General features: G+C 42.7%; 1 protein-coding gene across 7 annotated transcripts in view; it reads left to right on the top strand.

Moving 5' to 3' along the window:
- The first annotated feature begins 1,114 nt into the window (after positions 1 to 1,114).
- LOC139355333 (uncharacterized) overlaps positions 1,115 to 17,192 on the top strand; it is a 74,267-nt gene continuing 58,189 nt past the window's right edge. For 6 of the 7 annotated variants that reach the window (XM_071090487.1, XM_071090486.1, XM_071090489.1 and 3 more), the window contains exons 1-2: positions 1,121 to 1,643; positions 7,270 to 7,443. In XM_071090487.1, the coding sequence (XP_070946588.1) occupies positions 1,283 to 1,643; positions 7,270 to 7,301 (393 nt within the window). In that variant the 5' untranslated portion in view covers positions 1,121 to 1,282 and the 3' untranslated portion in view covers positions 7,302 to 7,443. Of the gene's footprint in view, positions 1,644 to 7,269; positions 7,444 to 17,192 lie in introns of all 7 variants that reach the window. The other variant, XR_011619303.1, reaches the window with a different exon arrangement.

The following is a 17,192-nucleotide window of genomic DNA, read 5'->3' as shown; positions in this document are numbered from 1 at the left end:
GTCCCCAGCCTTTGCCTCTGTCTCTGAGTAGTTACCTGGGATCAGAGAATAAGGCAGCCCTGCTCTTCTATCCCTCAGAAATCTCTTGAAATTTTGTCCCTGAAGCCTCTCTAAGTGGAGGTAGCAGTTCATCTCATGACACCCCAGAGTTTACTCAGGTAAGTCCTGAGTTATTACACAGAGACAGACACAGCTGTGTTCCTTTTACTTCTGTCCAGAAGGTAAAACACCGGCATGCTAAAACAGCCGAACCTGTCAGCCACCATGCAAGCCTTTCCTATATTTGAAGAAGCAAAATGAAAGTTCTCACAGACGGGGCCTCCTCTGCCTTGTCCTCAGAATTGGAAAATGTATTGTCCATCAAGGAGCCTCAGTACTGAACCTAAAACTCAAGAGAAAACGTTTCCTGAATAATAAGTGGGATGATGACTTGAAATCTTGCAAAACAGGCACAATCTTAATACGATAGGCCTTACTAAGGCTAAATGGCCTTATCCATGGTTGAAATTGACACATCATTATATTTAAAAATCTCCACAAGTGATTGATTTTACTCAGCAGCCAGGGTTTATGTCAAGTGTGAGGATAACGAGCAAGAAATTCGAGCCCTTGGCAAACTGGTTGGAGAGGCAAGGATCGTGTCCAGGTAGAGCTCATAACATTATTTATTGTTTAATCTATTTAATTAAATAAGTAATTTACCCTCAAACTGTGGCTGACATTCTATGTAGTCCTGAGCCACATTAAGATGTACTATTTGTGCTGTGAAATTCTACGGGATTTGACAAATGCATGGTGGCAATTCTCCAGCATTAAAGCATAACACAGAATGCTTCTCTTATTCAAGCTCTTCTTCCCTTCACATAGAGGGAATCAATCGACTTTTGTATACTAACTTTCGAATTTGTTTCTTTATTCCCATCTTCTTTAATTAAAGCACAAGATATCGTACTCAATTTCCATTTGATCTTCCAAAAGAAAGGTACTGAATAATCCATACCTGAATTTCATTGATTCAGACTCAGGTCCACCGCTAAGCAGTAAAGGCCAAACGTCCTGTGCTGCCACCTCATGGCCGGCAAAGGGCAATGAAACCCATCGGTCCGGCCATGCAGGGCGCATGCGCGGTCTGCTTGCCGCGGCGAGCCGGGTCTCCAGGGAGGACCTGAGTTTTCTTTACCCAGGGTGAGGAAGGCGCCGCCGCCCTGGCTTTGGGGCTGGGGCCTCTGGGGAGGTTCCGGGTGGGGGCGTTGAAGAGGCAGCTCTTTTTGCAAGGCCCAAGATGGCGGGCCCTGCACAGGCCGCGCTGTTCCGCGCCCTCAGGGCGTCAGTATCCCGTTGGGGCAGGATGCCCCCGCTGGGCCCGGAGCATCCTTGGCGCTGCCCTCGCAGAGCCGCGCTGAGGTTGAGGTGGCGCGGGGGGCCCGGGCTCCGCGAGGAGCGGCGGCAGCGAGGGCTGGAGGACCCGGGCTCCGGGGCTCCGGGGCGTCTGGCCTGGGTGGGACTGAGCCCATCCGGGGACTGGGACTCCCGAGTTCTGGTGCGGGTGGATCCTGGGCAGGCTCAGGACCAAGTCCCTCTCCTTCCACCAAGGAGCGCCCAGAGGCCGGCGGGAGCTCCAGGTTCACCTCCTCCTCCTTCAGGTGTTTACTTTTCCTTTATTTCTGGAAGGCCAGAAATTGGCGCCATCCTTCACATCAGTGAATCGGGACCCTAACACCCATTACCTCAGGTTTATTGTTATTTTCCATTAACAGTGTTGGTGGCATTATCACTAAGATCATCATTGTTGTTATTGTCATTCATGATTATTAGCAGGTGTGTTCATCATTTTGTCTCACTATGCTTTTTTTTTTTTTTTTTTTTTGTGATTGGTTTTGTATGACGTTGAATTGAACTTCTCTAATCTTGACTAGTGTTGTCAGATTCCTGAAGAGCATTCCGGAGGACAACCCCTGCCTTTAGTGCAGCCACAGAATTTCGTGGGCACAGGAGAGCACCTAGAATATTCCCCTTTCATTGCACAGCAGCTTTGGGAAATGGTGGCTGCCTGGCTCTGAGATGAGGTGGAAAAGACCGGATACTGGGGCAAGTGATATCACCTCCACTGGTGTTTTTATGAAGCCAGTGCACTGTCTCCCACGTAGACTTAGAATAAAATCTGATGGCTCTAAAAGGCCATGTTTGCCCTTCCTGGACTTCCTGGGAGCCTTTAAATCTTGTGTGGGTCCTACAGTGGCTAGGTTGCCATATCTGTGCCTCGTATGGCAGCACCAGTCTTTTCTGGGCCAACAAGGGCACTTAGAATGTTTCCAGAAGCTCAGGCATGCTGTCTCTGTTCCTCCCTTCTGTTCAATGGCAATTCACTGGGTCCCTGGCTGACACAGAACATCCTGCAGAGGGATGGGCTTGGGTGACTTCCTGGCCAGCCTTTCCAGGCAGTTATCTTTGAAAAACTTGAAGAGAGTCACAGAAGCCATTCACTGGTATTTCATGACTGCAAGTGGGGTTTCTGGTTCCTTGAGTTTACTTAGAATATTTGAATGGCTCTGAATGGCCAAGAAACCCTCTCTGGTCTTGGAAGCTGCCAAAAGCTATTACTGGGCCTTGGAAGAGTCTTTAAAATTTTTCCAGGTACAGCTGAGAATAGGAAACTTTTCCAGGTCTAGCCCAACCAGCTCAGGTCGAGTCCTGAAAAACTGGTGGGTATTGGGGGAGCTCATCTTATAAAAGAGCAATTGGTGGCAAAGCTGGGTCTCCAGGACAGCTGTGTGTGTATATGTCTGCAGAGCATGCCTTGTGGTCATCTTTAGTAACTGAACACCATTTGTGAATGGATAAACTATATTCCTTGCTCTACAATAATGAAAAATCCATACTAACAATGGTACCAATAAAAATATTGATGAATATTAACAGGAATGATGATCATCATGATACTAGTACTAGTGGTTATAATACTGATAATAATACTAACCCTATGGACTTGGGACATACAAGTTTTCCCTAAGTGGATAATAGGCATAAATATTTGGTGGTGTAGGGTTATTTCAAGTCCCAGAAAGCAAGGATGAACATCTAGAACGAGAAGAAAAACAATCTGGAGGTTGGCATGTGCACACCTGGGGACTCCTGTGTTAACTTCTGCTGTTTCAGCCTAAGAGGGAATGTTAATATAACCCTGGTCCTGCAACACCATGCTGACCAACTCCTACCAGCTTTCAGGAGATAAGATAGCTGGCTGATGGGGCAGGGATCCAGAGAAGATACATGTCCAGACCCGTACATTTGCCCAGCGGCAGAGTTCATGACAAGCAAAAAACCCCAGGACAATGTCATTCCCAGCCACCTGACTGTCATCTGCTCTTTCATGGTCCCTCTCTACTGGTACCTCTAGGCACTGGCATGTCCTCCAGAGGCTGTAGGAGGGCATCATACTCAGTACTCTCCCACCTGCAGGAGGCAAGAAAGATGGAAAGAGCTAAATACCATGGCTTCTGGGTTCTTTTTGGTGGGCATGGCATATTTTGCATTTGCTTTACTAATGGTGGAACCCAGTCAGTGGTTTGCAATACAGCTCTGAATGACTCTGGACACCTGTAGAGATTTTGACAATTTCCAGAAGGTCACAAGTTCTTGGAGGACTTTTTCACAAGTTCTTTGACTGAAAAAGTGGCTCAAAGAACTACTGTACTGACTTAGAAAATGTTGCAGAGGCTGGGCGCGGTGGCTCATGCCTGTAATACCAGCACTTTGGCAGGCCGAGGCGGGCAGATTTCGAGGTCAGGAGTTTGAGACCAGCCTGAAACCCTGTCTCTACTAAAAATTCAAAAATTAGGCAGGCGTGGTGGCATGCACCTGTAACCCAGCTACTCAGGAGGCTGAGGCGGGAGAATCGCTTGAACCTGGGAGTCGGAGGTTGCAGTGAGCCAAGATTGTGCCACTGGACTCCAGCCTGGGCGACAGTGTGAGACTCTATCGCAAAAAAAAAAAAAAAAAAGAAGAAGAAGAAAAAGAAAATGTTGCAGAGACTCTGGTGAACAGGTAGTCCCTCTCCTGCCACTCCAGGTAAAAGTTTCTTGGCCACAAACCTGATTTAGCGGTATCCCTTCATCTTAGGTGAGTAACAGAAAGCCATTCATGACCTATCCAAGCATGGAGGGGGAATTTGACTTAGAAAACTTTTAGGTGGACTAGTTGGTGAAAGAAAGTGCATTCTAGGGCTCACAGGCCTACACATAGAGTTCCTAGCACATAAAGCATATGTATGAATTCTTTCTGAGCCCATGGCAAGACCAGGGTGCACTTCATCCATCTCCTATGCTGGTATGAATAGGTACTTGCCCGAAAAAGAAAAGAATAAGTCAGGAAGCCCATTCTTCTACAGGACACCAGCTGGTACAGTAGGAGTCTTGGGGTTGCTGTGGTATGTATGTTTTCAGGTTGTCTTTTAATCATCTTCAGCAAATTCAACAGTCTTCAGAACATAAACAAAATTATTCAACATTGCCTAATAACTACCACAAATCTATCCATGATAAAGAACTGTACCCACATAATAATATTAATAGCAATCACAATGGTGTGATATAAATGTCATTTTAATGAAGAGAATAATAAAAAAGCAGATATTTAAGAGCATATTCCTGTAAGCCTGTGGCATTGTTCCCATATGAGCCCTCATGTTATTGATTACAGGGAGAGGCTTGGGGCTGCATCTTGAAATATCTTCTGTGATGGCAAAGAAGAGTGGCAGTAGGGAGAATAATTCTGAGCCACACGAGGGCTTGGGCAAAAGTGGAGATGCCTGTGCCACGTGGAAATACATTACAAATGGACTATGGAAAAGGGTCTGGCCAGAGTCCTGCCTGACACAGGTCATACAAAAACTTTCAGTAGTTCGCCCCAAGAAATGGCTGGTCCAGGCTGTAGATGAGAAGCACTGGGCAGACAGATCCACACCCGCTTCCTGAGTCTCAGAAGTCTGGTGTGCATCGAACATTAAGCCCCCAAGCCTACTGAGACTTCACCTCCTGGCTGGTCTTCTACCATCTGATTCTTGAGCCCCATCACGTAAGTGCCATCTCCATACTGGAATTACTGACAATGTCTGATGGAGGGTTTCACCCTGGGTACTCAGTACCAGCAATGGATGAAATACCAGAAGGGAGGCTCCAGGGCTTCCATAGAAGACACATTCTAAAGTTGCTCGGGTGATCAAATGATCATCTCATAGATTTTCAGCAGAACTGCAGCATTTTGTGAATACCTGAGTGAATGCAGAAAGTATCCAGACGCATGGGCATTCTAGGAAGCTCCCTGTGTAAATCAAATACAAGGAATATCTACTTCTGGGTTCAAAAGCTAACTTAGATAATAAAAAAAGTGAGATGCTGGCAGAAGGCAAATAACTCCACTTCAGTTCCTGAGAGAAAAATGGTTCTGTAACCTCTGAGTTTATTTAGAAAAAGTTTGGAGCCTCAGGAAGACCAAGTATATCATTCCTGATGTTTCCAGGGCAGATTGGACTGCTTAGGCCTCTGGGACTATTCTAAGTCCTCTCAGGTTTCCATGGGAAACTGTAACTCTACTCCTAGAGCTCACACCACCCCCGAGCAAGCTCATTGTTTTCTAAATATTCCAAGGAAGTCCATCCAGGGTATGCCTGTATTGGTGAGTTTCAAATTGGACTGGCAGGAGAACTCTGAGAATGATACATCCTGACTTCACTTGATAAAGGTAGGGGAGCCACGAAGTCCAGATCTGGAGAGCACCTGAAACACCAGATGGCAGAAGGACAGTAAGGAGGTGAAGTCAGCTATGGAGTTGGAGCTTCATGTTTAATGCATGTAGGATTCTGAGTTCCAGGACTGATGGGCTGGTGGGGATGAGATACATGTCTTCTTTGCAGGGAGCCAGGCCAAACCAGCCATCTGGTTGCACTACTGAAAGCTTTTGTGTGCCCAGTGGTAGGCAAGACACAAGCCAAACTCTCTTCACCTCTGGCTGGTAGTCCTTGACTAGAGAGGTTTGCACACAAGTGGTCCTATTAGCCCATGCTCTCCTGTGGCTTGCTTTCCTTTCACCTGTTTCTCATGTTTGCCGTCATGGAACACATTTCATAGTGAAATTCTTTGACCCTGACTCCGAATTACACAAGGAGGACCCAATTTGTGAACTTTTCATATATTTAGGAGAATCTCCACATTGATTTTTGTATCCTTATGTTCATATTGTCACCAGTATTAAAATTCTTACTATTTAGGTCATTGCGTTCACTATCATAATTATTAAATATTTTTCATTTATCATTTATTTTTATTGGTTAATTTTTGTGGCAGCTGTTATAGAACAATCACTAGAGTTTCTCTATTCATGAAAGATGTCCACGTTAATGGAGGTAACTAGGAGTGTTACTTTACAGGTATGTAAACACAGATAATCTTGGCTGAACTGTGGCTATATTGTCTGGTGTCCCTTTGAAGGTGAAGCCTCTTGTGTTATTCTAAGTGACCTCTGGAGACAGAAACTGTCTCATAATTGCAGGGACGACTTGAGAAGGCATCCTGAGCCTATGCAGAAATGCAGAAGCACTTCCATGATCTAAGCAACCTATGTGAAGGCCTGAAAGCCAAAGCAAAGCTGTCCAACAAAAAGTTTTCCTAGTAACACTGGAGGTCCATCAGTCACTCCTCCTGGTCTGGAAATGTCAGAAATGTCCTCCATGGTTCTTGTGAGGGTCCAGATCTTTTCACAATCACCTCAGGAGCCACAAAACCATTCCATCCTACCTGAAATTGCAGAATGACTCTTCTTTTGACCAGAGTCTCAAAAATATATTCATTGATAGTTTTGATTCCTGGGAGCCGCCATTGCTTGCAAAAGATGTGCCAGAGACTAGACATTTTCTGTCTCCTCACTTGTCCGGGGAAGACTGAAGTTTTTCTGAAACCCAGAAATGGGAATCTGACCCTCTGAGCAGCCCTAGGATTTTCTAAGTCTTCCAAGCAGAGTGGAAGTTCTGGTGAGGGCCCATTGTACCTCCGATGGTCTGGAATCACATAGGATGATGCGTTTAAACAACTCTATGTGGAGATATATTTTCTGAGATATTCCAAGGAGGAGGGACACAACTGGACCAGATGTTAAAAGGGCAGCTGAGCATTAAGTGCCTATGTAGTGTTTGCAGCTTAATGTCCCATGCAGAAGGGGACTCTGGGCTCTTGTGTTAGAATTCAGTGTAATTCTGGGGTCCTGCTTTTCTTCCAGGAAATCCCACTTCCATCTGGATGTCTGGATGAACTACTGAAAGCCACTGAGTGTCCTGCAGCAGGTGAACTGTGGCCAGAGCCCAAGGATGAAGGGGGCTCCTTCCGTCTGTGACTGTGAAGAGGAAGCCTGAGGTATAGCAGACCCAGGCCCCAGAAGGATGGAAAAAATGAGGTAGGGAGTGAGGGGACCTCAGAGGAAGACTGAGGTCTGCAGAATCCCAGGGTCAAGGAGACAGTGCGGTGTCGTGGTGGTGTCCTTGATATTCGAAGAGGGGCGATAATCCATCTCCTGAGTAAAAGCTTCATATGGGGTGAGGAGGGGAGAAGTAAACAGAGAGGAAACAGGGAAGGCCAAGACAGCGACCAGCCTTAGAGAAATTTTAACCGGAAATGGACACAGACCCTGGACCCCATCGTGGGGTTGCAGGCCAAGGACCGTCTCTAGGCGATGCACAGCTCCCTTGTGGGGTTAGTGGGAGTAGGCATTGTGACGTCTGCAGGGGTGTGGAAGGCTGGGCGACGGGAGCAGCTTACTGGGCTGGACCAGAAAAACTGAACTTCTTTTCCATCAGTGAAATCCACTTCTGGGTCAGAAAAAACTGCAAGTTCTGGAGGGGCAGGGCCTAGGAGGAGGTCAGGGCCTGAGCCTTCCTGGTTTGACCCCCCTACCCCCTGTGTTTCTGGGTCTGTCCTCACTTCCACCCAGCGGATCTTGAGTATCCTCCTTTGAGTCCCCACGAGTGTGTTGTGTGCAGTGGGGCCAGGCTGCTTCATCCACTGCACGTTAAATGTTTCCAATACTTTCTGGCCAAAGTTTAGAGTTGCCAGACCACTGACTTTGAATGTTGACCTGCTTCCTTTTGAACAGAGTAAAATCTATTGAAGTTTAAGGTCACCTCTTTTCATGGATGGTGAAGAGGCAGGCTGTTCAGGCACAACTGCCCTCAGGTCTGGAGGGCGGCGGAGGTCACTGTGGGTGGTGGGTGAATCCGGAACCTCTGTGGCTGTAGACTTTCAAATATTTCATTTTTTCTTTTGTAGTTTTTGTTTGTTGCTTGCTTTTTTTTACAATGGGAACTGGAATGTAAGATGCCAAACTAGCCTGTGGGGGACATGGATTTTCACAACAGTAACCACAGAGTGTAGTTTCCATTTCTATTCCCTGTTCATGTGGGAGGCAGAGAAGGAAATCAGGTGCTCAGTTCTAGGGACATCACAGGACTAGGACATGTACAGTGGGGGTGGAAGGCAGAGGCATTGCTTTAGGAGAATAAAATTACTGCATGCACACACATATGTATGTATATGGATGTATGTACACAAATATGCATAGTTAGAGATTCAGTTCTCCCTCTCTCTATATAATTTTCTTTATTTCACACTTGATATGATTTTTTTTATTATACTTTGTGTTCTAGGGCACATGTGCACAATGTGTAGGTTTGTTACCTATGTATACATGTGCCATGTTGGTGTGATGCACCCATTAACTTGGCATTTGCATTAGGTATACCTCCTAATGCTATACCTTCCCCCTCCCCCCACCCTACGTCAGGCCCCAGTGTGTGATGTTCCCCTTACTGTGTCCAAGTGATCTCATTGTTCAGTTACCACCTATGAGTGAGAACATGCGGTGTTTGGTTTTTTGTTCTTGTGATAGTTTGCTGAGAATGATGGTTTCCAGCTACATCCATGTCCCTACAAAGGACTCAAATTCATCCTTTTTTATGGCTGCATAGTATTGCATGGTGTATATGTGCCACATTTTCTTAATCCAGTCTGTCATTATGGACATTTGGGTTGGTTCCAAGTCTTTGCTATTGTGAATAGTGCTGCAGTAAACATACATGAACATGTGTCTTTATAGCAGCATGATTTATAATCCTTTAGGGATATACCCAGTAATAGGATGGCTGGGTCAAATGGTATTTCAAGTTCTGCATCCTTGAGGAATCGCCACACTGTCTTCCACAGTGGTTGAACTAGTTTACAGTCCCACCAACAGTGTAAAAGTGTTCCTATTTCTCCACATCCTCTCCAGCACCTGTTGTTTCCTGACTTTTTAATGATTGCCATTCTAACTGGTGTGAGGTGGTATCTTATTGTGGTTTTGATTTGCATTTCTCTGATGGCTAGTGATGATGAGCATTTTTTCATGTGTCTGTTGGCTGCATAAATGTCTTCTTTTGAGAAGTGTCCATTCTTATCCTTTGCCCACTTTTGGATGGGGTTGTTTGTTTTTTTCTTGTAAATTTGTTTGAGTTCTTTGTAGGTTCTGGATATTATCTGTAGGTTGCCTGTTCACTCTGATGGTAGTTTCTTTTGCTGTGCAGAAGCTCTTTAGTTTAATTAGATCCCATTTGTCTATTTTGGCTTTTGTTGCCATTGCTTTTGGTGTTGTAGACATGAAGTCCTTGCCCATGCCTATGTCCTGAATGGTATTGCCTAGGTTTTCTTCTAGGGTTTTTATGGTTTTAGGTCTAACATTTAAGTCTCTAATCCCTCTTGAATTAATTTTTGTGTAAGGAGTAAGGAAAGGATCCAGTTTCAGCTTTTTATTTATGGCTAGCCAGTTTTCCCAGCAGCATTTATTAAATAGGGAATACTTTCCCCATTTCTTATTTTTGTCAGGTTTGTCAAAGATCAGATGGTTGTAGAAGTGTGGTATTATTTCTGAAGGCTCTGTTCTGTTCCATTGGTCTATAGCTCTGTTTTCATAACAGTACCATGCTGTTTTGGTTACTGTAGCCTTGCTGTATAGTTTTAAGTCAGGTAGTGTGATGCCTCCAGCTTTGTTCTTTTGACTTAGGATTGTCTTGACAATGCGGGCTCTTTTTTGGTTCCGTATGAACTTTAAAGTGGTTTTTTTCCAATTCTGTAAAGGAAGTCATTGGTAGCTTAATGGGGATGGCATTGAATCTATAAATTACCTTGGGCAGTATGGCCATTTTCACAATATTGATTCTTTCTGTTCATGAGCATGGAATGTTCTTCCATTTGTTTGTGTCCTCCTTTATTTCATTGAGCAGTGGTTTGTAGTTCTCCTTGAAGAGGTCCTTCACATGTGTTGTAAGTTGGATTCCTGGGTATTTTATTCTCTTTGAAGCAATTGTTAATGGGAGTTCATTCATGATTTGGCTCTCTGTTTGTCTGTTATTGGTGTATAAGAATGCTTGTGATTTTTGCACATTAATTTTGTATCCTGAGACTTTGCTAAAGTTGCTTATCAGTTTGAGGAGATTTTGGGCTGAGACGATGGGGTTTTCTAAATAGAGAAGCATGTTATCTGCAAACAGGGACAGTTTGACTTCTTCTTTTCCTAATCAAATACTCTTTATTTCTTTCTCTTGCCTGATTGCCATGGCCAGAACTTCCAACACTATGTTGAATAGGAGTGGTGAGAGAGGGCATCCCTGTCTTGGGCCAGTTTTTAAGGGGAATGCTTCCAGTTTCTGCCCATTCAGTATGATACTGGCTGTGGGTTTGTCATGAATAGCTCTTATTATTTTGAGATACGTTCCATCAATACTGAATTTATTGAGAGTTTTTAGCATGAAGGGTTGTTTAATTTTGTCAAAAGCCTTTTCAGCATCTATTGAGATAATCATGTGGTTTTTGTCTTTGGTTCTGTTTATATGTTGGATTACGTTTATTGATTCGAGTATGTTGTACCAGCCTTGCATCCCAGGGATGAAGCCCACTTGATCATGGTGGATAAGCTTTTGGATGTGCTGCTGGATTCGGTTAGCCAGTATTTTATTGAGGATTTTTGTGTCAATGTTCATCAGGCATATTGGTCTAAAATTCTCTTGCTTTGGTGTGTCTCTGCCAGGCTTTGGTATCAGGATGATACTGGCCTCATAAAATGAGTTAGAGAGGATTCCCTCTTTTTCTATTGATTGGAATAGTTTCAGAAGGAATGGTACCAGCTCCTCTTTGTACCTCTGGTAGAATTCAGCTATGAATCTTTCTGGTCCTGGACCTTTTTTGGGTAGTAGGCTATTAATTATAACCTCAATTTCAGAGCCTGCTATTGGTCTCTTCAGGGATTCAAATTCTTCCTGGTTTAGTCTTGGCAGAGTGTATGTGTCCAGGAATGTATCCATTTCTTCTAAGTTTTCTAGTTTATTTGCATAGAGGTTTTTATAGTATTCTCTGATGGTAGTTTGTATTTCTGTGGGGTCGGTGGTGATATCCCCTTTATCATTTTTTATAGCATCTATTTGATTCTTCTCTCTTTTCTTCTTTATTAGTCTTGCTAGCGGTCTATCAATTTTGTTGATGTTTTCAAAAAACTAGCTTCTGGATTCATTGATTTTTTGAAGGGTTTTTTGTGTCTCTCTCTCCTTCAGTTCTGCTCTGATCCTAGTTATTTCTTGCCTTCTGCTAGCTTTTGAATGTGTTTGCTCTTGCTTCTCTAGTTCTTTTAATTGTGATGTTAGGGTGTCAATTTTAGATCTTTCCTGCTTTCTCTTGTGAGAATTTAGTGCTATAAATTTCCCTCTACACACTGCTTTAAATGTGTCCAGAGATTCTGGTATGATGTATCTTTGTTCTCATTGGTTTCAAAGAACATCTTTATTTCTGCCTTCATTTCGTTATGTACCCAGTAGTCGTTCAAGAACAAGTTGTTCATTTTCCATGTAGTTGAGTGGTTTTGATTGAGTTTCTTAATCCTGAATTCTTGTTTGATTGCACTGTGGTCTGAGAGACAGTTTGTTATAATTTCTGTTCTTTTACACTTGCTGAAGGGTGCTTTACTTTGAACTATGTGGTCAATTTTGGAATAAGTACAATGTGGTGCTGAGAAGAATGTGTGTTCTGTTGATTTGGGGTGGAGAGTTCTGTAGACGTCTATTAGGTCCGCTTGGTGCAGAGTTGAGTTCAATTCCTGGATATCCTTATTAACTTTCTGTCTCGTTGATCTGTCCAATGTTGACAGTGGGGTGTTGAATTCTCCCACTATTATTGTGTGGGAGTCTAACTCTCTTTGTAAGTCTCTAAGGCCTTGTTTTATGAATCTGGATGCTCGTGTATTGGGTGCATATATATTTAGGATAGTTAACTCTTCTTGTTGAATTGATCCTTTTATCATTATGTAATGACCTTCTTTGTCTCTTTTGATCTTTTTGGTTTAATGTCTGTATTATCAGAGACTAGGATTGTAACCCCTGCCATTTTTTTGTTTTCCATTTGCTTGGTAGATCTTCTTCCATCCCTTTATTTTGAGCCTATGTGTGTCTCTGCACGTGAGATGGGTCTCCTGAATACAGCAAATCGATGGGTCTTGACTCTTTATACAACTTGCCAGTCTGTGTCTTTTAATTGGAGCATTTAACCCATTTACATTTAAAGTTAATATTGTTATGTGTGAACTTGATCCTGTCATTATGATGTTAGTTGGTTATTTTGCTCATTAGTTGATGCAGTTTCTTCCTAGCATCGATGGTCTTTACATGTTGGCATCTTTTTGCAATGGCTAGTACTGTTTGTTCCTTTCCATGTTTAGTACTTCCTTCAGGAACCCTTGTAGGGCAGGCCTGGTGGTGTCAGAATCTCTCAGCATTTGCTTGTCTGTAAAGGATTTTATTTCTCCTTCACTTATGAAACTTAGTTGACTGGATATGAAATTCTGGTTTGAAAATTCTTAAAGAATGTTGACAATCAGCCCCCACTCTCTTCTGGCTTGTAGAGTTTCTGCCAAGATATCTGCTGTTAGTTTGATGGGCTTCCCTTTGTGGGTAATGTAACCTTTCTCTCTGGCTGCCCTTAACATTTTTTCCTTCTTTTCAACTTTGGTGAATCTGACAATTATGTGTTTTGGAGTTGCTCTTCTTGAGGAGTATCTTTGTGGCATCCTCTGTATTTCCCAAATTTGAATGTTGGCCTGCCTTGCTGGGTTAGGGAAGTTCTCCTGGATGATATCCTGCAGAGCATTTTCCAACTTTGTTCCATTCTCCCCATCACTTTCAGGTACACCAATCAGATGTAGATTTGGTCTTTTCACATAATCCCATATTTCTTGGAGGCTTTGTTCATTTCTTTTTACTCTTTCTTCTTTAAATTTCTCTTCTTGCTTCATTTGATCTTCAATCTCTGATACTCTTTCTTCCAGTTGATCAAGTCGGTTGCTGAAGCTTGTGCATTTGTCATGTAGTTCCTGTGTCATGGTTTTCATCTCTATCACGTCATTTATGGACTTCTCTGCATTGGTTATTCTAGTTACCCATTCGTCAAATCTTTTTTCAAGGTTGTTAGTTTCTTTGTGCTGGGTTCATAGTTCTTCCTTTAGTTCTGAGAAGTTTGATCAACTGAAGCCTTCCTCTCTCAACTTGTCAAAGTCATTCTCCATCCAGCTTTGTTCTGTTGCTGGTGAGGAGCTGCATTCCTTTGGATGGGGAGAGGTGCTCTGATTTTTTGAATTTTGAGCTTTTCTGCACTGCTTTTTCCCCCTCTTTGTGGTTTTATCTACCTTTGGTCTTTGATGATGTTGATGTATGGATGAGGTTTTGGTGTGGATGTCCTTTCTGTTTGTTAGTTTTCCTTCTAACAGTCAGGACCCTCAGCTTCAGGTCTGTTGGAGTTTGCTTGAGGTCCACTCCGGTAGGCTACTCCCAGTTAGGCTCTCCAGTTAGGCTACTCGGGGGTCAGGAACCCACTTGAGCAGGTAGTCTGTCAGTTCTCAGATCCCAACCTCCATGTTGGGAGAATCACTACTCTCTTCGAAGCTGTCAGACAGGGACATTTACATCTGCAGAGGTTTCTGCTGCTTTTTGTTTAGCTATGCCCTGTCCCCAGAGGTGGAGTCTACAGAGACAGGCAGGCCTCCTTGAGCTGCAGTGGGCTCCACCCAGTTCGAGCTTCCTGACTGCTTTGTTTACCTACTTAAGCCTCAGCAATGGTGGGCACCCCTCCCCCAGCCTCACTGCCGCCTTGCAGTTAGATCTCAGACTGCTGTGCTAGCAATGACAGAGGCTCTGTGGGCTTGGGACCCTCCGAGCCAGGCATGGGATATAATCTCCTGGTGTGTTGTTTGCTAAGACCCTTGGTAAAGCACAGTATTGGGTGGGAGTGACCCAATTTTCCAGTGTTCTGTGTCACAGTTTCCCTTCACTAGGAAAAGGAATTCCCTTCCCCCTTGCACTTCTTAGGTGACGTGATGCCTTGCCCTGCTTCGGCTCTCACTCGTTGGGCTGTGCCCACTGTCCTGCACCAACTGTCCAACATGCCCCAGTGAGATGAACCCGGTACCTCAATTGAAAATGCAGAAATCACCCATCTTCTGTGTTGTTCACGCTGGCAGCTGGTGGCTGGAGCTGTTCCTATTCGGCCATTGTGGCACCAACCTCACTTGATATGATTTCTAAATTTAAATACCTTTGAGACAAACGCGAATTGTGAAGGGATTTAAAAATGTCAGTGAAAATGGAATTAAAAATAAAAATATAAATATCAACTTTATTTCTCAATATAATCTCTACTGAGGTCAAGACACTGCATTAAGGGATGATCCCAACCATTCAGTCCATTGCTAAAGAACGGAGGGTCATGGGAATTTAACCATGTCAATGCAGTCTTCTACTATTAACTAAAGAAAAATGGGTGCCCTTTACAGTTATTTCAAGATTAGGAAAAATAAGGTCAGAAGAAACCAAATCAGGACTGTAATGTTGATGCCTAATAATTTCCCATGAAAACTCTTTCAAAATTACTGGTGTTTGTCGAGAGGAAGGAACAGAAGTGTTGTTGTGGTGCAGAGGGACTCTCTAGTGAAGCTTTACAGGGCACTTTTCTGCAAAAGTATTTGCTAATTTTCTCTAAGAACTCTCCTACTAAGCAAATATTATGGTGCTTTGATCCTACAGAACGTCAACAAGCAAAATGCCTTGAGCATCCCCAAAACCTCTATGGCTTTTGCTTTTGAGAAGTTTGCTTTTGCTTTGACTGGAGCACTTCTACTTCTTGGTAGCCATTGTTTTAATTGTGCTTTGCCTTCAGGATCCTATTGATAAAGTCAATTTCACTCCCTGTTATAATTTTTCAAAATAATGCTTCAGGATCTTGATTCTGCTTGTTCAAAATAGTCACTAATAGCTCTGCTTTTGTCCATAGCTGATCTAGGCACAAGGGTATTCGGGACTCATCAAATGTAAAGTTTCTCAACTTTCACGTTATAGTCAGTGTTGTGTAAGCTGAACCAATTGAGATGTCTGTGGTGTTGGCTATAATATCTCTCGTTAATTGTCAGTTCTCCTCAATTAGGGCATAGAAACAATTTTTTTTTTTCTCTCAAAAATTGGAATGGGTGCCCCTCCTCTGTGGGCTTCATCTTCAACATTGTCTTACCTCTTCTTAGAATCAGGTATCCGTTTGTATACGACTGATCCTTCAGGTCATTTTTCCCATAGACTTTTCATAAAGAATAATTTATTTCACCGTTTTTTGTAGCTTCCCCATAAATTTGATGTTTGTTCTTATTTCAGGTTTGGCAGAATTCAAGTTCGGCAGAATTCATGTGGCTCTTTTCAGACTGATGTTTTAAATCCTGTTCACATATGTTAAAACAGGTCCGGGCATGGTGGCTCATGCCTGTAATCCCTGCACTTTGGGAGGTTGGCCAACATGGCAAAACCCTGCCTCGACAGAAAATACAAAAATTAGCCTCTACAAAAAATACAAAAATTAACCAGACAAGGTCCCAACTATTTGGAAGGCTGAGGCAGGAGAATCGCTTCAACTTGGGAAGCAGAGGTTACTTTGAGCCAAGATTGCTCCACTGCACTGCAAGCTCGGTGAGAGGAGTGAAACCCTGTCTCAAAAATTAAAAAAAGTTAAAATAAACTAGCATATGTGTGTTTTGATGCAAAAGCTAAAAGTTCATGCATAGTTTTTTCATAATTGTTATTTTGCATGAACTTATTAAAGCCCCCTATTATTTGCCATAATTTTCTCATCTTATTAATTTCTATATACATACAGAATTTCCAATTTGTGTAAACCTTTCTTCCCAGTTACTGAACAATTATTTTAAATTTGAAAAATATGAGCTATTTTAATCTATATTTTTTTTTCTACTTCTGAATATTTTAGAGAAAATATGGATAATGAAACTTGTAAAAAGGAGATGTTTGGAAGTTTCTGTTACCAATGACAAATTAATTTTTAAATAATTTCAGGAAAATTTAGGTGAATGTCTGTACTTTCATATGAACGTTCATAGTAAAACAGATTTTTGAATTTATACCCTTGATAAATTTTAATGTAAAATATGTGAGTAAATGTGTACTTTTCCGTTCCTCATGAACATTCTCAAGTTTATACTATCTGGATTTTCTCAGGACGAATTACAAGCTGTATATGCTGCTGAAGTGTCTCAAAGATTAAGTCCCAAAGAGAGTGCCCTACTGTTTTTCCAATATTAATTTCTAAGTTTTACCAAGTTACAAGTTTTTTTTTTCATAAAATATAAAATGTTTTGCCTCCAGCAGAAATACATTTTGGAACATAACTTTCCTGTACGTAAGGAGTATAAAGGAAGCTTGGATTTGTTCTGAGAAAGGGAGAGGGTACTTCTGCCCATTGCCATGCACATCTGATTTTAGAGCTGAATGCCTTTCTGAGCTTGGCTCACTCCTCTCAAACTTGCTGGTAAATGGACACAAATTAAAGAGAAATAATTGTACACCATTTGGGATCAAGGAATCCAGATATCTGAACCATTGTTTATTATTTGCCCCTCCCACCCTCTCACCCTTCCAGATCTCTAGTGTCTATCATTCCACTTCTATGTCCAGGTGTACAATTATTTAAATCACACTTACAAATGAGAACTTCATGTGTTCATTTGTACAGATTCTCTTCCACCTAGCTACCTCTGAGACTGCAAGAACAATCACTCCTCCCCGTCCTCCTTCTCAGCCT

Source organism: Macaca nemestrina, unplaced genomic scaffold (assembly GCF_043159975.1).
Source record: "Macaca nemestrina isolate mMacNem1 unplaced genomic scaffold, mMacNem.hap1 Scaffold_99, whole genome shotgun sequence".
In the NCBI taxonomy this organism is placed as follows: domain Eukaryota; kingdom Metazoa; phylum Chordata; class Mammalia; order Primates; family Cercopithecidae; genus Macaca; species Macaca nemestrina.
Note: the sequence above shows the minus strand (reverse complement) of the source record. Positions and strands in the feature narration are given on the sequence as shown.